This window comes from Sturnira hondurensis, unplaced genomic scaffold, assembly GCF_014824575.4.
Source record: "Sturnira hondurensis isolate 20B ecotype Veracruz unplaced genomic scaffold, ASM1482457v3 Scaffold0005329, whole genome shotgun sequence".
Taxonomy (NCBI): domain Eukaryota; kingdom Metazoa; phylum Chordata; class Mammalia; order Chiroptera; family Phyllostomidae; genus Sturnira; species Sturnira hondurensis.
Genome location: NW_028077960.1, coordinates 4143074 through 4166526, shown reverse-complemented (window position 1 = coordinate 4166526; position 23453 = coordinate 4143074). Strand labels below are relative to the sequence as shown.

Here is a 23453-nt window from a genome sequence, read left to right as displayed (position 1 = left end):
GATGTCCTTGGAAAATAATGTAAATGCTTAAAGAGTCACAATAAGGGATATACCATTTACACAAACAGAGCTCTCTGTTACTTGAAGCTGTGCCACTTTGAAGAGGCAAAGCATGATTGTGACCAGGTGTTTCAGATCACAGGAATGTGGAAGCATGCTGTAGACATGCTCTTGCTCAGAAAGGTCAAGAATCATCAGAAAAGTTTAAACAGTCTCAATAAAGTTCTACTAGACTCAAGAATTGTTGAGTCAAAGGTGGAAATGGTAACCAGTTTCCTTATATTAAGGAATCATTAGGAAACAATAGGCATCATTCAACAAGGAAAAGGAGAGAAGGAAAGTTGAGATTCAAGCGGAGAATGAAGGCTGTGAAGAGCCCGATAGGACCTCGGAGGAGGTCTCTACTGGCTGTCTTGCCTCTGGGAAGGGGGTGACAGAAGCAGTGGGCCCCTAGAGTACTATGGAGAACTTGTCTGCCAAGCAAGCCAGTGCCTGTGAAGGCACTAACAGTGCCTGTGGAGTTAGGCAGCTTATAAACCCTATCACTACTGGGAAAGATAAGCCATTGCACATCATTTAGCCATCATTGAAAGGTTTGCCGATGTTATTGAGTAACAGACTTGAAGAAGATATATTCCTTATTCCCCTTCAGCCTCTGAAAGATAATCTTATTGCCAAATATTTAAATGTCTTCTCCCTTCTCTTTTAAACACGACTATATTTATTCCCTGAATAAAAACGAAAAGTGAAGAACTCATCATACTGAAAGTTCCTTGGTTAACTGAGTCAAAGTAAAGGTATTTCTTACAATAAAACATACAGGTCTCCAAAAAAGAGAGAGAGAACGGTTTTAGAATGCCGATAACTTTGTTACATGTTCCATCCCATCTGAAGTCATATGTTATGTCATGTTAAAGATACAACTATCCAAAGAATTTGTTTGTTATGATTCCCCACCTCCACTTCTTTAATTTTCCTGATACCAGGCTCCATTCTTCCCAGAACATGATTTTCTTTTCTTTGTTTTGTTCCTTGGAAGCTTTGATATTTCGCCTGGAAGGAAATATCCAAGACTCGCTGGAACTCTTTCAGACGTGTGCTGTTCTCAGCCCTCAGTGCGCTGATAACCTCAAGCAGGTGGCCAGATCTCTGTGAGTAAGGGCAGCCTGTGGCCCCGGGGCACTCGCAGTGTGATGAGCATTCTCAGGCCGAGGCTGCTTCTGGCTGCCTGGTCCGCCCGACACCTAGGGGAAGGGATCTCTAAAGGTATACTGGAAGAGTGTAGGTTTAACTTTAAAATTTAACAAAATAACTCATATAAAGAAACTTATATTTCAAACACCATATTTCAAACACCGTATTATTCTAGTTTGACAGAGGAACACTGATACTGGTTATCATCTACATAGTGAGCCTTTGTGCCCTCAGGCCCCTAATCTTATTGCCAACCCATGGTAATTTTCTCATCCAACACTAGGGTAGTGCTCTGTTGAACCTCAGTAGGTTTTTAGTGTTTGTTAGTGGATGCCCTGATGTTTTCTGAATGCAAGTGACTTCCAAAGTCCTTCTAAACTGTTGGGTACACTAAGGGCTTTACTATACCAGTAAAGTGCTCCAATAAAGCAGTAAAGTATTCTGTGGGGTTCTCGTCATTGCTTTCTTACCTACATTGTGATTTATACCTGCTCTACCTTTGTGCAGAGCCCATTTTTCCTGTTTCTCTGGAACCATTATCCAATATCGGGGACAGAGACTTAGGCTTGGGAGGGCAGGCCGTGTCCCTCATAGACGATGGTGGCAAATGATGGCAACTCTTGCTTAACATGCTATATTATTTCGCTTGTCCCTTTTTTGGTCTACATTTGTAGTACACTGTAGAAAGGAAAGTACAGAAGACCCACTAACATTGGTGTAGGATGGGACCAAGGCCCTGGGACTGCACCAGTGTAGTCCCTAGTGAGGAAGTTCTGTTCTTGCTACACAGCAGCCTCACTGGCCAAGCCGGCACAATGAGTTCATAGGGAGAAGCTTCCAGAACTCTGTGCTGGATGGACTATGAGTCAAATGTGGGACTAGAGAGGTTAGGGTTAGAAAAGCTTTGAGTTAATAGTTAATGGAAAATGTAGCCCTGACTAAGTGGTTCAGTTGGTCAGTGTCATCCTATACAGTGTATAGTGTACACCGAAAGTTTGCAGGTTCGATTCCCGGCCAGGAATACCTCAGTTGTGTAGGAGACAGCCGATCAATGTTTGTTTCTCACATCAATGTTTCTCTCTGTCTAAAGTCAGTAAAAACATATCCTCAGGTGGGGATTTAAAAAATTATTATGAAAAATGTATTTCTTCCACAGATTTCTTTTGGGAAAACATAAAGCTGCCACTGAAGTATATAACGAAGCAGCTAAACTTAACCAGAAAGATTGGGTAAGTAGGAAACTAAGTTCTTTGTTATTAGTAACGTGCTCATGGTTCCATTTATCATGTGGCTGTCTTTTGTTGTTATTACTGAACTCTTGCATGCCCCCAGATGTCTTTCTGCTCATACCAGGCTGGTGATTTAGGTAGGTAGAAGAGCAAAAGTCACGTGTCTGTTTAACTCAGTGGACGCTGCTGCGTGGTTTTCTGGCAGGGAGAGTTGCTACTGAGCAGTTTGTTACTAGTCTGATTCCTGTTGATAACCCCACTTTCCTTCTAGGGGCATTCTCCTTTCTCTAAGCTATCTTAAATTAAGGGAGGTTTTTAAAAAGATTTTTAATGTTTTGTTTAAATTTTTAGAGAGGGGGAAAGAGAGAGAGAGAAACATTGATCGGTTGCCTCTCGTACATACCCCAATCGGGGACAAACCTGCAACCTAGGCCCGTGCTCTGACCCAGAATCAAACTGGTGACCTTTCACTTAATGGAATGATGCCCAACCAACTGAGCCACACTGGTCAGGGTTAAATGTAGGGAGGTTTCATAAGGGGAATTCAGGAGATTCTGTAGAAGTCAAGGTCAGGAAATACAAGTTGGTCTTGGAGTGAACTAGAAAGGAAAGCTGTCAGCAACCAGGGTTGCTACTCTGCATTTGTTTCATTTTTCTTTTTGTAGATCAGCAGTTGGCAAACATTTTTTGTAAAGGGCCAGGTAATCAATATTTTAAGCTTTGTGGCTTCATCTAGTCTCTGTTGCAACTACTAAACTCTGAGGTTGTAGTGTGGAAGAGTCATAGATAATACCAATAAAACTTTATTTACAAAAAAAGGCAGAGACAGGTTTGGTCGGTGATTTTTGCTCACCTCTGCTGTGTGCATCTGTAGGCTTACTCCAAATATGGATATTCCATCATAGTGCCCTGCACATGGTGCTATCAGTCCCCAAGTCCACATTGTCGAGTGAATTCTTAGATTCCTAGGAAAGGGAATCTAACGAACACATAAATGTGTACATGTCTCTATGATGAGGCAGGGGCTGTGGGTGGTCTCTTCTGAGATGAGAACGCAAAGGGTGTGGGCAGTGGGCATCTCTTAGAGAGGAAAAGTATGGGGATGGGCTGGGTATGTACCCCAAGATACCACACAGATCTAAAACCTTCTGTTTGTTCTGCTTTCATCTTTTAATCTGTGAGTTTTTTAATATTGAGGAACCCATGTTTTAGTATTAAATATATTTTGCATATGAAATTTCGTCAAAAACTAACTGTAGTGCATAATGTACAGCTTAAACTTTGATGAATAATAACAATCTCTAGGTGTTTGTTTTTTCACTCTAATATGTACTGTGGAACCTTAGCCATTTTTTCGTCTTTTGCGTGTAGGAGATCTGTCATAACCTAGGAGTTTGCTACATTTATCTGAAACAGTTCAACAAGGTAATTTACAGAAGTGTTGGGGGCAGTCCAGCAGTTGCCTGGTGATTTCACTGAGGGTACATTTGTTACAAAGGTACCATTGCTACAGTGTATTATTCCTAGTGCTTGCAGAGACTTTGGGAAGTAAAAATTGAAAGTGCCACATGCATTTATCCCCATTTTCTTACTTGTCATTATCTACCTTTTAAAAAAAGAAAATTTTATTTACTAATTTTTAGAGAAATGGGAAGGGGAGGCGAAAGAGAGGGAGAGAAACATCAGTGTGTGAGAGACACATCAACCAATTGCCTCTCACACACAACCAGGGACCCAGCCCACAACCCAGGCAGGTGCCCTGACTGGGAATCAAACCAGTGACCCTTTGGTTTGCAGGCCAACACAGTCCACTGAGCCACACCAGCCAGGGCTTTTATCCACCCCTTTCCCCCCGCTTTTAACAAGAAAATGAGACATTCTAGAAATATGAGGGAATAGTATTCTAAGTTCTCTTTATCTCATCAACCTTGTCAGGCACGAGACCAGTTGCACCATGCCCTACATCTTAACAGGCACGATCTGACTTACATAATGTTGGGGAAGATTCACCTGCTGGAGGGAAACTTGGACAAAGCCATCGAAATCTACAAGAAAGCTGTGGAGTAAGTGAGTCTGATTCCTTCAGAGCAAGGAACAACTTAAAAAAATGGGAGCAGGTATATGAACTCCCAAGCCTAAGACAGAATACGTAGCTGATAACTAGTTGTGTGAATTACGGTAAATGTTAAGCTAAGGTTAAGAGCACCCAGTGGCTTAAATAACGAACACTTGTGTTTCTTTCTCACTTATTAATGTGGCTGGTTTAGCCTAGCTGGCAGCTCTGCTCTGCAAGGTCATCAGGGATCCAGGCCCCCTCCTTGGGGGGTTGTCTTCCCCTGCATGGTTGAAACCAACTTGCTATCGCATCCGTGTGCAGGTTGTGGTGGGAGGAGGTGATATGGGAAACGAAGTGCTGAATGAACAGCTAATAGTGTTTCAAATGGCCCAGAAGTTGCACACAGCGTTCCCGCTGTCATTCCTTGGTTTGAAATTAGTGAGGTGGCCACAGCCAGCTACATGGGCAGTGGGCACACGTGCCTGAGAGGAGGATGGATGATTAGCATGAGACCAATATCTTGTTTGTTTTGAAACAGCATTAGAGGGGGCCAGACCCCTATTAATGATGACACTGACTTTCCCAGGATGGCGTTCCATCTTTCCTCCCTAGAATCACATGTTAGCTTGCCTTTTCTGTGTAGGGTCTTGCCTTAAGTGGCATAGTTGTAGCAAAGTGCTTTAGCGTCTCGTTTGTTTAGTCACTGAACAGAATGCCTGGTCAGAGCCTACTATTTTTGGTAATTAGGCTGTGAACTCAAACTTCCTGTGTTAAATTAATTTGTTAATTACTTTTGTCTTCTACTAGAGTTGTAATGTCATAATTTTTCTGGTTATATCAGTCACAATACAGTTTTCTGAATTTTATTCATATTTTGTGTCTAAAAAGATAAAAATCCTTTGGTTTGTTAACTTATAAGAGACTTTTGTCATCAAGGGGATAAGTTTATGTGGATAAGTAGGAAGGAGCACTGACCTGTGACCCCTGCCTTCTAAAAGATTAGCTCGCATAAATATGAAGGGCGACCTTCATGCAGAGGCTGGTAGAGGACTCCAGTCACAAAAATTTTCAAGGCAGAAGAGGGGGCAGCTGAGCACTTGGAGTCTCCCTGAGAATTTGGAGACCCGCAGCTTGGAGATGGCAGTTACGCTTTGGTGGGGGGATGGGTGCCACTAGAATCATGGAAGCTACTTAGTTTGGGGAAAGGAGGTGATCAGAATGGATGTTTACCGTAGCACAGAGTGAGGGGTAAATAGCTGAACCCGGTCAGCTTTGTTTAGCCGGCTCAGGCCTCCCTGGCAGGGGCTGTGGCCCATCGAATCTGGTCTTCCCGTAAGTAACCAGAGCCCTGCGTCATTCCTTAGAGGCGTGAGACGTTGTTGCTTGCTTTTGGCATTTTCACTGTTGAAACTGTCTGATGATCCTACAGCCAGATCAGCTCAGCTCAGTGTTGCTTTGGTTTTATAACAAAGATAAATGTCAGTAAGGGATAAATATCAGTGTTGACTCCCCAAATCCAGTAGCTAATTCTTTCCTAGAAATGATATGTCTTCTTTCTTTTGTTCAATGTGGCTATTTAGTATGGCCTTTTGTTTAATGTGGAGGGCAGAGTATTAGGACCTTTGGGATCCTAAATTACATAAAAAATTATACAGACTATCATTGTGAGTAGAGTGAGGACAGAAAAAAATCCCACCTGAAGAGAACTGGCTAAAACTCTGTGTGTTCCAGACTTACTCAGTTTATAAAGCATTGTTCTTTAATTCTATCAGTGTAATGAAGACAATTACACAAAATATTCCATAGGTTCTTTCTTAGGTCTTTGACCCGAAGAAAAGGTCCTGAAAAGGAGTCTGGATTCTAGGCCCCATTTCTTTCTCATTCCGCAGTCCTTCCTATAGCCAGGGTGGGGATGACCTGTGGTTGAGGGCAGTTCCCCAGGCACCTGGGGGACTTTCCATGGGGTGTAAGGCACACAGTAGAGTCTCTCAGGCATGACACACACACGGGCGTGTGACTGTGCATGTGACTGTGCATGTGCCTCGGGGTCTCATCCATGTGTTTCCCTCCAAGTGTCTCTGTATTGCCCTTTGTGTTGCAGATTCTCACCAGAAAACACAGAACTTCTTACAACTCTAGGATTACTCTACTTACAGGTAAGGAGAACTCTTTACTCTTTCACGCACTGGTGTTAGAAATGCTTTTGGATTTATATGTATTGTGGTTCCCTTGCAATTTTGATTAGCACATTTCACCGAAGCTCATATGAAGCACATGAACCTTATATGTTAAAGGAATTAACTTAGTTTTCTGCATTCAAATGAAAACTGCAATTGCAATTTTTAAAGGGAAGAGCGTATGTGAGAAATAACTGTCTGGTCATGAGAACTGTGGTTTTGTTGTGGGGGACTGTCATTTTGTCATACAAGTTAGTGCTGTCAGGGCTTCGGGGCTGAGGCCATTTCTGTTGTTCCTTCTTCCCAGCCAGGTCCTTTGGGAGAGAGAAGGCAAAACATTGTCTAGAGTAGTCAGTCTCCTCTCCTCTCCACTTTCCTGAGTGTGAATGAAGTTATTTTAGCTCCATCAGTTCCCCTTATCAGCCTGAGAACTGGGCCTGGGTGTCCTGGAGGGCCTTCTGCCCATCCCATTTCCCCATTTACTCTCCTGGTTCCCTGTTCAGCTGATCTTGCCTCCAGCTCTGCCCCTTTGGTAGCCTTTCTGTCTGTTTCGTCTTTCTTTAAAAGGAATTGGAGTTGAACCCTGGACCTTCCTGCTTTGTCTTGGGAGGTTGGCCTCAGGGGAGATGAGGCTAACCAGCCCGTTTCCTGCCTAGAAACGCCAGTGTGCAGCGGCACCAGCGTGGCGGAGGCGGTTCCTGGCAAGCAGATACTTGGATATTATCAGGGGACAAATGTGGGGTTTTTAGTTTTCTTTTTCTATCTGGTATCGGTAGCTCTCTTTTCATCAATAGAACTCAGGAAAGTCAGGGTGCTTCAGGGTGTTTGGCCAGACTCCTTAACTCTCATCTCCCCGCTGATACAATTCTCTGCTTTGTTTTTTCTTCAAGCTTGGCATTTACCAGAAGGCATTTGAACACCTTGGAAACGCACTGACTTATGACCCTACCAACTACAAGGTACTGCGGGCTGTCAAACCCCAGAGCTTTCACACACGATGGTCCCACTGCTCCTAGGGAAGATCTGGCCCAGGAAAGCATCTTGAATACCTGAGAAATTACCTTTTTCTTAGAAAAGTTATAAACATGGCTCTTCTTATTTGAAAATATTGTAAAGTGTTGGTGCTCTGTTTCTTATTTTTCAAAAGAGCACATTTGTGCCCTGGCGAGTTTCTCAGTAGGTTGGAGCGTCGTCCCAAATACTCCAAGGTTGGGGATTCGATCCCCTGTCAGGGCACATACAGGAAGCAACCAGTGAAGGCATAAATAAGTGGCACAACAGATTGATGTTTCTCTCTCTCTCAAATCAGTAAATACATTTGTGCCCTGGGTATCGTGGCTCAGTGGATTGAGCACCAGCCTGGGAACCAAAGGGTTGCCAGTTTGATTCCCGGACAGGGCACATGCCTGGGTTGTGGGCCAGGACCCCAGTAGCGGGTGTACAAGGGGCAACCAATCTATATTTCTCTCCTTCTCTTTTCCCTTATAGATAGATAGATAAATAAATAAATAAAAATTGTGGTTTTTTAAAGAGCATATTTGTTAGGCCTGTGTCTTATACAGAAAGTAACATTGTAGTGCTGGAAGTGTAGTGTAGTGTAGTCCAGAAGTTTTATGTACTGTATTTACAAAATTAACGCAGCTTCCACAACTGCTGTTTTCACTTCTGGTGAAATGACTTCCAGATTCTTAATGAATTTACAGTGAGAACTACTGTTCAGATGTGTCTTTAGGGATGAGAAGACCCTCAGCTGGATGAACACCACTGCAGGACATGCGGCCAGCAGGCCGTGAAGGGCACAGGCTCGGTCCTGTCTCGGATTCACATTAGCCTGACTGCCGTCAGCTCCCCACCCGACACCTAGACTGAGGAGGCCTACACTGAGTCACCCTTTGTCCTGTGGCAGAAGGAGCTGTACCTTAAGTGGCAAAGAAAGGAGTGTTTGAGTTGTCTGGAGTAGCACTTGGTGTATAGGGCTGCAGGGAACAGATGAAGGCAGTGTTTACTTAAAGGGCTCTGAGGCTCAGAGATACTGACTTGTCTGGTGAGAAGTAGGAAACAAATGAGCTGGGTAAAGTTCGTGACATTTTATCTTTTCTTTTTCTGCACTGTGCCAAAAAGAGCCACGGTGTGGGGTGCAGGGACATTCTCATGATCATTTATCTCAATAGCTTGAATACATTAAACCGTATTTGCCATGTATAACACACACCCATGTTTTTGTGCACATTACACATGGGGTTGTTATACCCATGGTATGTACTCATTGTATCTATGTATAATGTGCATCCTTGTTTTTCCCTTAAAAATTTGGGCAAAAAAGTGCACGTTATACACAGCAATATACAGTATTATGTCCCTGGAACTTTTCGAGTCATGCTATGCAACACCCAGGAAGGCTCCCTCACTGCTACAGCCTTTTGGGAATGACTCAATTATCAGCTGTCCGTGTCCTGTGTTTTCAGGCCATCTTGGCAGCAGGCAGCATGATGCAGACCCACGGAGATTTTGATGTTGCCCTCACCAAATACAGAGTTGTAGCTTGTGCTGTTCCAGAAAGTCCTCCACTCTGGAATAACATTGGAATGTGTTTCTTTGGCAAGAAGAAATACGTAGCAGTGAGTGTCTCCCTGCCCTCCTTTTTTGTGTCCATGCATGCCATGGCTGGGTCTGCCTGGCCTGCCCACCCCCCCTGCCCCCCCCCCCCCATTGAGTGCCTCTCTCTCCTGCAGGCTATCAGCTGCCTGAAACGAGCCAACTACTTGGCACCCTTTGATTGGAAGATCCTCTATAATCTGGGCCTTGTCCACCTGACCATGCAGCAGTATGCCTCAGCTTTCCATTTTCTCAGTGCAGCCATCAACTTCCAGCCAAAGATGGGGGAGCTCTACATGCTCTTGGCTGGTAAGAGACAAGTGGAGAACCCTCGCCACAGTCTGTAATTAGGGGAGCATGAATTAGAATCACTGGAGGCCAGTGGCTAAATGTCCCGTAGAAGCCATTCCCATGCAGATTCCATAGTGAAACCAGAAAAGCCGGGGTTTGTGCTGCCTGTCACTGCCAGACCCCACAAGCAGAGACAGGGATTGAGTCTTCGTGGGCGCTTTATTCAGATGGTTGATGATCTGAGAACACGGCGGGTTTGTGCCCTAATAGACCATCTTACTTTCCTTTTCAAGCCAGCCTTTATAAGGGGGAAGGAGTGTAGGTAGGGATTTGGGACTCAGGAAAGAGGTTAATCAGATAAAAGCTGCAGTCTGGCAATTTCCCTAACATCCTTTCATCTGCTGACTGGTGATTGATTGATTGATTGATTGATTGATTTGTTTGTTTATTTGTTCAAGAACGTTGTCTCCATTTTCTCCCCATGATTTTCTTTATCTGTGTCCTGTGTCCTGGGAAGTTTTCTTTATCCATGTCCTGGGGGGGCAGACTGTCTCTCCCTGGAACACAGTGGCTCGGACACCACCTGGGCTGCTTCTGGTCTCTCCTGGAGCACAAAGGCCAATCGCTTGTGGTTTAGAGTCAGGGTGGGCCGTACCTGAAGTTTCTGAAACAGTAGCTTTCCACATGCAGTAACTACTAGGCTCACTAACTATTACCTAAAACTAAAATTTCCCAACTCTTGAATCCCCCATCAATAGGAATCTGGGTTTCAGTGCTAGAGCTTGGAAAACAACGAAGAGAATGATGACAAAGAGCTAGGTCGCGTCTAACTTGGGGGAATTTCACTCAGGACCAGCAGGTGGAATCCAGATCACCCTTAGTTTATCTTCTACCAAATGGTTTCCCTCGGCTTGACAATTCATTTATATAACAGATTTCATCAAATGTAAGAGATGTATCTTACAGGGTTGATGAAGGGATTACATGATTAAATAGCAAGTGAATATTAACTATTGGTTTTATTGTTAGCTACTATAATACAAAAGTATTGACTGAATATTCTTTCTAGGGGATAGTTTTCCGTGTGCTGAACTTACTCAGTGTAAGCCCCAAAGCAATTTGCATGTTTCATTGACATTGGTCTTCAGGTGCTTTTTTAGGGCATTATTGTGGGGTTCTTACTTGTAAGAGAAAAGTTGCAAAAGCAAATTGAGTGATGTTTATTTGGGGGTTGTCTGAATACAGAGCTAGCCTAGTTGTAATGGGGATAGGATGTAAACAACTTGCCTTCGTTACAGAGTAGAGAGGGCTTTCACCTGTTCTCGGGGATCAGCTGGACTTCAGGCACACGAGGACCCTGCAGTAGCCGGGTTAGCGTTACAGAAGGGCGTGGGGAGGTGAGTCAGGAACATTTGGAGGTCACGTGGTGGAGGGCCACAGTGTAGTGCAAGGACTTCAGACCTTATCCTTGAGGCCCTGCTTTTCCAGCTCTATTCCTGGATCTCTGCAGTGTCGTCCAGAAGTGTGTGCACATTGGTGGGGAGGTGGGGAGCCCAGGGCTTCCAGAGCAGCCCTGTTACTGTTTTATAGGTGAGGCTTCCAGAAAATACTGCTAAAAAGGTGAGAGTGACCTGGTGCTAAACAGAGTTTAAATATCACGGTTATAGATGGTCGAGGATTCGTGAGGATTCTTAAGTGGGATAGTGACATGTTCAGATTTGTTTGTCAGTGAGAAAGCTGGCAGCATTGTGGCAGGTGGATGGAGGCAGAGGGGGACACTGTCACAGTCTGAAAGAACTTGTGCAATGTCAGAAAAAGAAACTGCAAAAAAATGGGATTCAGGGAACTTGGCAACTGAGTGAGTGAATAGAAGGTGGTATCAGGAGCTGAGTGGGCAAAGGAGCAGTTAAATTTGGGGGCCGAATGAACTGTGGTCTTGAAATACTCCTTTTGCTGTCTAAGCTGGGCTTTCCAGCTGCAGTTCTGTTCTTTTTGTTGTTGCAGTGGCTCTGACCAATCTCGAAGATACTGAGAATGCCAAGAGAGCCTATGCAGAAGCAGTCCACCTGGACAAGTAAGCTGCTCTGTCGGAAATGGTATTCGGGAGGGCTAGGGTCTCCAAAGCCACGAGGTGGCGCCAGATGCTCTCTCTCCATGGCCTCTGTGCACAGGGCCTAAGTGTGGATGTGATGCTAAGCGTGCAGTGGCTTAGCAGGAACTGACACTGGCACTTTCTGAGAAAGTGTTTCCAGCCTCAAGGTTAGTAGTCAGGAGGCCAGAGAAGGTCAGCTGGCAGTGGACTTGTACTGCTGATGGAATACAAGATGTGACTCTGGGTTTAGTCAAGTCTTTGACTCTCTTGGGATTTATTCCACTGGCATCAGCCAGGCAGCAGGGTAGGGGCCCCTTCTTCAGCCCACCTTGGTGGTCTCTGCTAAGGGTGGCCCAGTTGGCTCTCGTTTCTTTACGGCAAGCTGTATATTGGGTAAGAGTTACTGGCTTGATTGAATGGCTAGTACAATGGGACTTTACAATAATCACGTTTAGAAATATACTAACAGTACTTTCTGTTTTGTAGTCTTGCTTTAATTCTGTCTTAACATGAGTTGGCATGGTGCAGGTAATTAAATACCTGCTTTGCTTGTTGGGCAACTATTCCTTGATTTTCTCCCGCAAGTCCACACAGCATGGGTGTTTCTACCTCGCTGCGCAATGGAGAAATCTCTACTTATAATCAGTTTTGTTCTGTTCTTGTGTCATGAGGATCTCCACGTGACCATTTGTTGCAAACCCTAAGCTCCGTCGAATGCCTGTCTGGTTGCCACAGGTGTAACCCGTTGGTGAACCTCAACTACGCTGTGCTGCTGTACAACCAGGGCCAGAGGAGGGACGCCCTGGCCCAGTATCAGGAGATGGAGAAGAAAGTCAACCTGCTCAAGGACAGCAGCTCTCTGGAATTTGACTCCGAGGTATGTCATTTCTTAGCTCCCAGGAGTTATGAGTAAGCTGTCAGGAAACTTTTGAATCAAGCCCAAATAATCCAAATATAACCTATTATAAACTCATGCTTGTTTTGTCTTTGGTATTCCTGGCAGCATGAATTATTCAACTAGTAAGAGCCAGAGAAAACCTTCTCTGGAGGAAAATAGTAAGGGGAAATTCAGGCTTACTGAGTCTGTTATTGATAAAACAATTCATCTGAGTTGAGGCCTATGTCGTATTGCAGCTTCCTCCACTTCTCCTGTAGGAAAGGTGGGGTTGAGCCCAATAACACACCAAACTTGAATTGTGGTTTGAGATCCTAGATAGACTTCCTTGCCATCCACTAAGGGCAGCCTGTGTTTTCTGCTATTTGAGAAAGATTTCCTTGCAATAAGTACTTCTTCCCTCAAATGCTAGTACCAGTAGTCAGTATTTTAACCGAAGCCCCCCTGGGAGGAAGGTCTAGAAGGAGGTGGGTGGGCTTGTCTCTGCTGCTCACACCTGATTCTTTATTTCTTCCCATGTGGGTACAAGATGGTGGAGGTGGCTCAGAAGCTGGGAGCTGCTCTCCATGTCGGGGAGGCCCTGGTCTGGACTAAACCCGCTAAAGACCCCAAACCACAGCACCGGACCGCTTCAACCAGCAAAGCCGCCTGTTTCCAGCAGCCCCTGGGCTCCAATCAAGCTCTAGGACAGGCCATGTCTTCAGCGGCTGCGTACAGGAAGCTCCCCTCAGGTAGGAGGTCACACAGCAACAGGACGACCTTATGGGTACAGTCACGTGTGCCAGCAGAGGTTACTGCTTTGAGTGAAGCCTGCACTTTTCAGACTCAGAGCATGTCCAGTGTAGTGTTGCCTCCAAGGGGGGAAAGCCACGGGGCGGCCCAACTGGCTCTTCTCTAAGGCAAGCTGTGTATCAGCTGGTACTGGCTCACCTGGGTGGTTCATACACCGGGCCTTTACAGTTTCAAGTTTAGAGATACATATCACAGTATTTTCGGTTATATACTCTTGCCTTAATCCTCACTGACTTATTGTAAGTTGGCATGGTGCAGGTAATTAAAGATTTCTGTTAGTGAGTCATTGAAGGCAAACTCAACTGTTGCTTTATTTCTTCAGTGAGGGCATAACTTCACCCCTGCAAAGATCTACCGCAGTCCCACTGGTCCCAGAATATACGGGGTTTCTTGAAATTTAACAGTGAAAATAATGATTTCTTTTGGAATTGTGGAACCAAAAACTCTAGCCACTATCCCCTCCCCTGGAGCCGTCACCCGCTACAGGAGCACAGCCATCCAACAGAAGCACCAGCACAAATAAGAGAAAAAGGAGCAGGATGACCCCAGAGTAAGGGTTTTTCTGGCGAGGATATACCAAATTAAGACAGGTCACAGACACAACTAGAGTGGAGGCCAGCACATTTCTTGGGCATCACAGAACACAGGATGGGGTGTGTAGTGATTACCATGAGGAGCCTGAAGTCCCGACAGCCCCCCACTGGCCCTATCACGCAGGAAGTAAAGAGAAACCAGCCCAGACGGGTCCCTTAAGAGTTGAGAGCAGGGCCCATGGCTCTACGCCTGTGGCTTCCAGAGTCGGCAGCGTACCTGCTGCTCTTTGCTCAGCAGCCTCGTCATGATGAAGCCTTGGCTTAGCTGAGGTGATCCTCAGGCTGTGGGGTGTCAGTCCCCAAGACAAACACAAATCTTGCACTTACAATTTAGCTCTACTAGTCTTAATGTTTTTTAAAGGTGATGAAAAAAGCTCTGTAAATGGAAGGCTAGCTTACTGAGTATCCTAGTTGTACTTGCCCCAGGGAATCCAGAACAAGGCCCTGCATCTTGTTCTTGGGAGAGATCAGCATATAGAGCCAGAACATGTCAGGGGGACAAGAAGTGGAAGAGAGGGCTGCTCTGGTATCATTACCAAGGACTAAAAAGTAAAAGGAAGACCTTCTTAACCAAGATATTTTATTTTATTTTTTATTTTTTGCTTTTAGAGAGAGGAGAAAGGAGGGAGAAAGAAGAGAGAAACATCGATGTGTGAGAGAAACATTGATTGGTTGCCTCCTGCACACACTGTGACCAAGGACCGAACCCACAACCCAAGCATGTGTCTTGACCAGGAATCGAACTTGCAGCCTTTTGCTTTGTGGGATGAAGCCCAACCAACAGAGTCACACCAGTCAGGGCTTAACCAAGGAATTTTAAGACAGTCGGATGATACCACTGATGAAATGCTATCAACATACTATCTATATGTCCTTTTTAGAATAAAGATGATATATCATCATCCCTTTGGGAAAGTTGTTATTCGGGTATAAAAATAAGAGATCACGATAAAAACTTTTAAAAAGAAGCTGTGATCATAGTTTTCCCTTACCTATTTTGAAACAGAGTTTGAAACTGGAGAAGGAATCTCATGCCAGGTTTCCGCTTGGTGCCAGCCCAGTCTCTGCTGCAACCCTGATGGATGGTATGTCAGCAATCTGCTTCAGGGCCAGTCCCCATTTTGTACTTGAAGTGCCCTTTAATCACCGTAATTTGAAGGTGGACTGAGCTATTGCTACCTCAAACTATGTTTGGAGTTCTTTATATTATGACTGGGTCTGTTTTAACATTGAAATAGCAGCTACCTGAACAGAAAACTCAGTCGTTCTCATATCAGAAATAAATAGTAAGGTCACAGAAGCGATGCCCTTGTCCATGCAGCTGGTATGTGGCAGAACTGGGGTTTGTACCCTGAGCACTGAGAAAACTCACTTCTATATCACCGTGGAGTCTGGTATGCGTGTGAATGAAAGGTCTTGGTGATATTTAGGGTATAAAATAAGACAGATGGAGAGGAAGGAGGTGTGAGAGAGATTTAGGAGGTAAAGTCAGCACAGCTGGGGCCTGACTGAGAATGGCAGATAAGAACAGACTAGGATGGATGCCCACTGCTGGGGAGAGTTACACAAGTCAGAGAAAAGGAACACTCGGGGACTGGGGTTGAGTGTTGTGGAGTCTAGTTCTACATGTTTATCTTTGAGGTGTCCAAATGTTCATGGCTGTTAGACACTTGTACAGCTAGACTTCAGATGTGAAGTCTGGCTTGATTCAGGAGTAATTTGAATTTGGGTGATAGCTGAAACCATAGATTTGAAAGGAGCCACCCAAGGAAAGCTAGGAATAAGAATGGGAGACCAAAAATGGAAACCCAATACTGAAAGGGAGAAGAGCCCACAGAGGACACAGGAGACGCAGATACCAGGAGAGTGATGTTAGGGAAGGGGGAGAGCAGTTCCCAAAGGGTATGACCAATTCTTCCCCGAACCCTTCCAACAGAGAGGGGCTGTTATCCTCATTTTATAAAGGAGAAAGCTGAAGCTGGGAGAGACAGAATGAATTTTCCAAGGTACGTGACAGGATTAGAATTTCAACCCAGGCCAGGATGCACAGCACCTGTTCTTAACCATTAACCACCAAGCAGCGATGTACCAGTGGCAGCAAGAGACCCAAGGGCTTGCAGACTGAAGTGGAGACTGAACTGCTGTTAAGGCACAGTATAGGGAAGAGAGGTTTTCAGAGGGCAGAACTGAGTGCATTACACCAATCTGAAAAAATTAGCATTTGGGGAGACAAGGGCAAAAAGGCCTTTTAAGTGAAGCATGGTGACGGCCGAGAGAATGCAAACAGCAGGACTCTTCGGTTTCTCTGGCCCCCCTGGGGCTAGAACACAATGATACCTTGCATTGCACAAAGGGACAGCAATCAAGAAACATGCACTTTCTACATTAATTTGAGCTTAAGTTTTTTTTTTTAATTTTCTTTTTTTTAAAGATTTTATTTATTTGTCTTTTAGAGAGGAAGGGAAGGAGAGAAGGAGAGAAATATCAGTGTATGGTTGCCTCTCGTGAGTCCTCTGCCAGGAACTGGCCTGCAACCCAGGCATGTGGCCTGACTGGGAATCGAACCGCGATCCTGTGGTTCACAGGCCCGTGTTCAATCCACTGAGCTACACCAGCCAGGCCTGAGCTTAAGTTTTCTTAAAATATAAAACTAGGTTGTACCTGTCCAGTCATTTGGGCATGTGGATTTGCCATTTCTTTCACTTTGGTGAGAAAGGAGCGATTCTAATTTCTAATATGGGAGGTGCTCATGTCATCACAATTTTTAGCAGAAAAGAAAGGGGGGCCAAGTACATAACTGCAGATAAAAATGTGGTTCTAGATAGCTTAAACTAGAGACAGGAAAGTGGAACTATGGACTGATAAAGGAAAAAGTGCCCTTCTTACTGAATACTATTAGTACAAAACCGTGCATTTGAGACAGTATGACTTCGAAGTGTGTGACTGAAATGACTGTGTCCCTGAGGAAGAATCATTGTGCGACAACAGCAGGGCTCCTGTTGGACCAGCCCTCCCATTACTGACACATACGAACGAGTGACTAAGTATAAAGTGCTATCTTGGGTTTGTCATTTTCTTTTACAAGGTCCTCACCTGAGGACATCCTCACTGAATACTGATTTTAGAAAAGAAGGGGGGAAAAGAGGCGGGGAGAGAAAAACACCGACGTGCCCTGACTAGGAATCAAACCTGTGACCTTTCGGTTTACAGGCTGATGCACCAACAAACTGAACCACACTGGCCAGGGCAACACTGTCTTGGTTTAATTTTAAAAAATACATATGACTGTTCCAAGCAAAAAATTACATTATATTGTGAGGTTTAAAATACACAAATTTAACTAAAGGAAAAGGGAGGTATATAGAAGTTTACAGCTGAAAGGTCTTTATATTTTACATAATGTGGTACAAAACTAATTCTAAATAGTTTGTGCAGAGTTAAGAATGCATATATAACCCCTAGAGCAACCATTAGAAAGATATAAATAAATATAGCTAAAAAGACAATAGAGAAATTAAAATGAAATTCTAAAAACTATTCAACTAGCACCCTCCTCCCCTAAAAGGACAGGAAAAAAGAATGAAGAAAAAAGAAAAAGATGGAAAAAAGAAAATAGCAAATATTAAATGTAAATTAAATCATATTGATAATTACATTAAAATGTAACTAACCTAAAAAATGTAATTGGACTAACCATTCCAATTACAAAGCAGAAAAAGAATCAAAAACCCATAAAATAAAACCCATAAAATAAAATAAAGCCACATACATGTGCCATTGAAAGAAAAGGATGGAAAAAGGTAGACCATGGAAACCACAGGCATAAGAACTCTAGTAATATCCAGAGTGCTGTACTGTCAGCTGTAAACATCAAAACAAGGAATATACTAGAAATACAGAGTAATTTGTCTGACAGAGAATTCAAAGAAATAGTCAAAAGGACATGCACCAAACTTGAGAGAGGAATACAGGGACTCAAGGAGAACTTCAACAAAGAGTTAGAAAGTACAAAAAAGAACCAAGCAGTAGACAAAGAATACAATAACTGAAATGAAAAACACTACAAGGAATCAACATCAGATTAGCTAACAGAGAAAAATGGATCAGCAACCTAGAGGATAGACTAGTGGACATCACCCTGTCAGAAGAGTGAAAAAAAACAACAACATAAGGATAGTTTAAGAGATCTCTGGGGTAACATCAAAGACACAAACATTTGTAAGAAAAGAGAGGAATAGAAACTTTATTTGAAGAAATGACTGAAAACTTGCCAAACCTGGGAGAGGAAACAGACTTTCACATCCAGGAAGCACAGAGTTTTCCCCCTCCCCCACAAAAAAGAACTCAAAGAAACACAGACCAAGACACACTAATTAAAATGGGAAACGTTAGATAATTTTCAACACAGCAAAGGAAAACAACTAGTTACATGCAAAGTAAAGACCTTAAGGCTATCAGCTGATTTCTCAGCAGCAACTTTACAGGCCAAAACAGAATGGCAGGACATCTGTTTTCTTTTTTAACTATGGAATCAGACTATTCACTTTATAATGTAGCTTAAATATATAAAAAAGGCAAATTCTTGTCTGAGCAGTCTTTTTAAAAAGATTTTATTTATTTTTCTTTAGAGGGTAAGGGAAGGAGAAAGGGAGAGAAACATCAATGTATGGTTTCCTCTTGTACGTCCCCTGCAGGGAACCCGCCTGCAACCCAGGCATGTGCCCTGACTGGGAATCGAACCGCAATCCTTTGGTTCACAGGCCTGCACTCAATCCAATGAGCTATACCAGCCAGGGTTCAGCAGTCTTTTTCTTAGTTTTAATTTAGCATGGTTCTGCATTTCACTCCCAATAAATTATTTATTTTGTTTTTTATTGTTCAAGTAGTTTCCATTTTCACTCCACGACGTGCCCCTATCCCACCATTCCCACCTCCCACCCTCAAACCTATGCCCTTGAAAGAAGCCCTTGGGCTTTGTCCGTGTCATTTATGCATATTTCTTGACAGCCCTTTCCCTACTTTCCCCCATTATCCCCTACTCTCCACTCTGGTCAGTTTGTTCTTTATTTCAATGTCTCGGGTTGTATTTTGCTTGCTCATTGACTAGGTTCCACTTACAGGTGAGATCACATGATATTTGTCTTTCACCACCTGTTTTATTTTACTTAGTATAATTCTTTCCAGTTCCATCCATGCTGTTGCAAGGAATGGACTTCTTTCTTTAGGAATTCCTTCTTTCTGCTGCGTAGTAGTCCATTTTGTAAACGTACCATAGTTTTTTGATCCACTCATTCAGTGGTGGCACTTAGGTTGCTTCCAGCACTTGGCTGTTGTAAATTGTGCTGCTATGAACAGTGGGGTGCATAAGGATGGTCTGGATTGGTATCTCAGGATTCTTAGGGCATAATCCCAGCAGTGGTACTGCTAGCAGAACATCTTTAGAGTGCTGAAAGGAACCTACAGCTCAGAATAATTTACCTGGCAAGGTTATCATTCAGAATTGAAGGATAGATATTAAGAGTTTCATAGACAAGCAAAGCTGAGGGACTTCATCACCATAACATTTCAACATTCACAAGAAATGTTAAGCAGAAAAGGTAAGGCCATACCAGAAATAAGAAAATATGAAAAAGGAAAACATCTCACAAGTAAAGCCAATCAATACATACAGTGAATCAGACATTTTATTTTTTGCCTCACCTGAAGACGTATTTTCATTGTTTTTGGAGAGAGGAAGGGGGGGTGGGGAGGTGGGTAGAGAGAGAGAGAAACACTGATACCTTCTTGCATGTTCCCCAACCAGGAACTGAACCCACAACTGGTATGTACCTTGACCAGGAATCAAACCTGCAGTCTTGCAGTCCATAGGATGATGCTCCAACCAAATGAGCCACACCAGCCAGGAACAAATAAGACATTTATAAAGCTCCCACCAACCCTGGTTGGTGTGGCTTAATGGATTAAGCACTAGCCAATGAACCAAGAGGTCACTGGTTTGATTCCCAGTTGCGGCACGTGCCTGCGTTGCAGGCCAGGTCCCCAGTGCGGGGGGTGTGGGAGGCAACCTTACAGTGATGTTTTTCTCCCTCTCTTCTTTCCTTCCCCTCTCTCTAAAAAAGAACAGACAAAATCTTTGAAAAAGAAATAAAAAGCTCCCACCAATGTTAAAAGACAAAAGTACCAAACCGAACCCAAAGTATAATAAGTAGTTAAGAGGTACCCAAAACAAAGATCTAAAATGTGATATCAGACACATAAAGTGTGGAGGAGGAAGAATGTAGTCCTTTTATAATGTATTTGAACTTATTTGAACTTAAATACCTATCAGCTTAAAATAGACTGATACAGGTACAGAATGATACACACAAAACTCATAAAACCACAAACCAAAAAGCTACAAAAGATACATAAAAAATAGAGAGGAACCCAAACAAAACACTAAGAAGAAAGGAACAGAAGCAAACTACAAAAACAATAAAAACAACCAAATAGCAATACGTGCATACTTACTCAGTAATTGCTTTATTTTTTGAATTTTTTTAAATTTTTTTTTAAAGATTTTATTTATTTATTTATCTTTAGAGGGGAAGGAGAGAGGGAGAGAAACATCAATGTATGGTTGCCTTTCGTGTGTCCCCTGCTGGGAGTTGGCCTGCAGGGAACCCACCTGCAACCCAGGCATGTGCGCTGACTGGGAATCAAACCGTGATCCTCTGGTTCGCAGGCCCGCACTCAATCCACTGAGCTACGCCAGCCAGGGCTGAATTTTTATTTTTATTGATTTTGAGAGAAAGAGAGACCTCAATTTGTTGTTCCACTGATTTACGCATTCACTGGTTGAGCCGTGTAAGCTTCCTGATGGGGAACAGAATCCACAACCTTGGCCTCTCGGGATGACATTACCCAACTGAGCTCCCTGAACAGGCTCTTTAAAACTTTTTACTTTACTCAATAATTACTTTATGGATTAAAGGCAATACAAAGACATGGGGTTACTGAATGGATTGGAAAAACATGTCCCATTTGTATGCTGCTTCCAAGAGACTCACTTCAACTTGAGATGAACAAGACTGAAAATGAAGGAATGGAAAAAGGTATTTCATGCAAACAAATGAAAGCTGGGGAGCAAAACTCATATTAGACAAAATATACTTTAAAACAAAGAATGTAAAAAAACACAGAGGAACACTATATAATTATAAAGGGGTCAATCTGAGAAGAGGATATAACTCATAAATATCTGTGCACTCAATACAGGAGCACTTAAATATATAAAGCAAATATTAATGGGCATAAAGGCAGAAATTCACAGTAAGACAAAAATAAGAAGTTTCAGTAACTCACATTGATGGAGAGATCATTCAGACAGAGAACTGATAATGAAATAATGGCCTTAAATGCCACGTGGGACTAGATCGACTTCATGGACATTTATATAACACTGCGTCCTAAAACTGCATAATACTACATTTTTCTGTCAGGTGCACATGGACCATTTTCCAAGATAAATAGCATATTAGGTCATAAAATGTGTTTCAATAAATTCATGAAGATTCAAATCATATCAAGCATCTTTTCTGACCACAAAGGCATGAAACTAGAAATCAACCACAGGAAGAAAACTGTAAAAAAGAAATATGTGGAGATTGAACAACATGCTACTAACCAACCAATGGATCAAAGAGGAAATCAAACAGGACATGAACTATCTTGAGACAAATGAAAATGAAAACACAAGTTTTCCAAATTTATGGGTGCAGCTAAGGCAGTTCTGAAGGGGAAGTTCATGGCCATACAGGCCTACCTCAAAAAAGAAAGAGAGAAAGAGAGGGGAAGAAAGAAATGAAAGAAAAGAAGTATCCCAAATAAACAAATACAACTTTATGCCCAAGGAACTAGAAAAAGAACAAAAAACAAAACCCAAAGTAAATAGGAGGAAGGAAATAACTAAGATCAAAGCAGAAATAAACCAAATAGAGATTAAAAAACAATAGAAAAGTTCAATGAAACTAAGCTGGTTCCTAGAAAAGATAAACAAAATTGACAAACCTTTATAGCAAACTCATCAAGGAAAAAGAGAGCCCAAATAAAGTTATAAATGAAAAAAGTTGAGCACGGGCCTGCGAACCAGAGGATCGCGGTTCGATTCCCAGTCAGGGCACATGCTTGGGTTGCAGGCCACTTCCCGGCAGGGGACACACGATACATTGTGTGTCCTCGGCAGAGGCAACCATACATTGATATTTCTCTCCCTCTCTCCTTCCCTTCCCCTCTAAAGATAAATAAATAAAATATTTTTTAAAAAAAAGAAAAAAGTTACACTGACACCACAGAAATAGAAAGGATTACTAAATAATATTACCAACAATTATATGCCAACAAATTCAATAATCTAGAAGAAATTGATAAATTTCTAGAAGCACATAACCTTCTAAGACTGAACCAGATAGAAACAGAAAATCAAAACAGACTGATTACTAGCAATGAAATTGAAGTAGAAACAAAACAAAACAAAAACAAAAAAATCCCAACAAATAAAAGTCAAGGGCCAGAAGGCTTCACAGGTTAATTCTACCAAACAAAGAATTAATGCCTATCTTTCTTACACTATTTCAAAAAATCAAAGAGAAAAAAATACTTCCAAATTCATTCTACAATGTCATCATTACCCTAATACCAAAACCAGACAAAGACATTACATAAAAAGAAAATTATAGGCCAATATTCCTGATGAACATAGATTTAAAAGTTCTCAACAAAATATTAGCAAATGGGATTCAACAGCACATTAAAAGGATTATACACCATAACCAAGTGGGATTTATCCCAGAGATGCAAGGATGGGTCCATATCTACAAATCAATTAATATGCATCACATTAACAGAATGAAGGAAAAAATCATATGATCACCTTAATGGATGCGGAAAAAGCATTTGACAAAATTCAACATACTTTCATGATAAAAATTTTCAACGGAATGGGTACAGAAGGAGCATACGTCAACATAACAAAGGCCACATATAGCAAGTCCACAGCTAATATCTACTGCGCTGAATGGTGGAAATGGAAGGATTTCCCTCTAATGTCGGAATAAGACAAGGATGCCTACTATCACCACTACTACTCAACACAGTACTGGAAGTCCTAGCCATAGAACTCACATAAAAAGAAATAAAAGGCATCCAAATCAGAGGGGAAGAAAACCCTCACTGTTTGCAGAGGACATAATATCATATGTAAAAAACCCTAGACTCCACCAAAAAACTATTATGATAAATGAACTCAATAAAGTTACAGGATACAAAGTCAGTATGCCGAAAGCTGCTATGTCTTATAAACCAACAATAAATCACCAGAAATTAAGGAAATATTTCCATTTGCAAATGCACACAAAAATAAAATATCTAGGAATAAATTTAATCAAAGAGTTGAAAGAACTGTATTCTGAAAACTATGAGATACTGAAGAAAGAGAAAACACAAATAAATGGAAGGATATACCTTACTCATAGGTTATAAGGATTAATATTTAAATGTCC

At 42.5% G+C, this 23453-nt stretch overlaps 1 protein-coding gene across 4 annotated transcripts in view; it reads left to right on the top strand.

Moving 5' to 3' along the window:
- Positions 1–23453, top strand: part of BBS4 (Bardet-Biedl syndrome 4) — a 55516-nt gene that overhangs the window by 25369 nt on the left and 6694 nt on the right. For 2 of the 4 annotated variants that reach the window (XM_037047095.1, XM_037047093.1), the window contains exons 5-15: positions 1040–1151; positions 2351–2423; positions 3795–3848; positions 4359–4486; positions 6581–6635; positions 7547–7615; positions 9122–9274; positions 9389–9560; positions 11547–11616; positions 12370–12511; positions 13059–13260. In XM_037047095.1, the coding sequence (XP_036902990.1) occupies positions 1040–1151; positions 2351–2423; positions 3795–3848; positions 4359–4486; positions 6581–6635; positions 7547–7615; positions 9122–9274; positions 9389–9560; positions 11547–11616; positions 12370–12511; positions 13059–13260 (1230 nt within the window). Of the gene's footprint in view, positions 1–1039; positions 1152–2350; positions 2424–3794; positions 3849–4358; positions 4487–6580; positions 6636–7546; positions 7616–9121; positions 9275–9388; positions 9561–11546; positions 11617–12369; positions 12512–13058; positions 13261–14523; positions 14871–23453 lie in introns of those variants that run through there. The other 2 variants (XM_037047092.1, XM_037047096.1) reach the window with 2 other exon arrangements.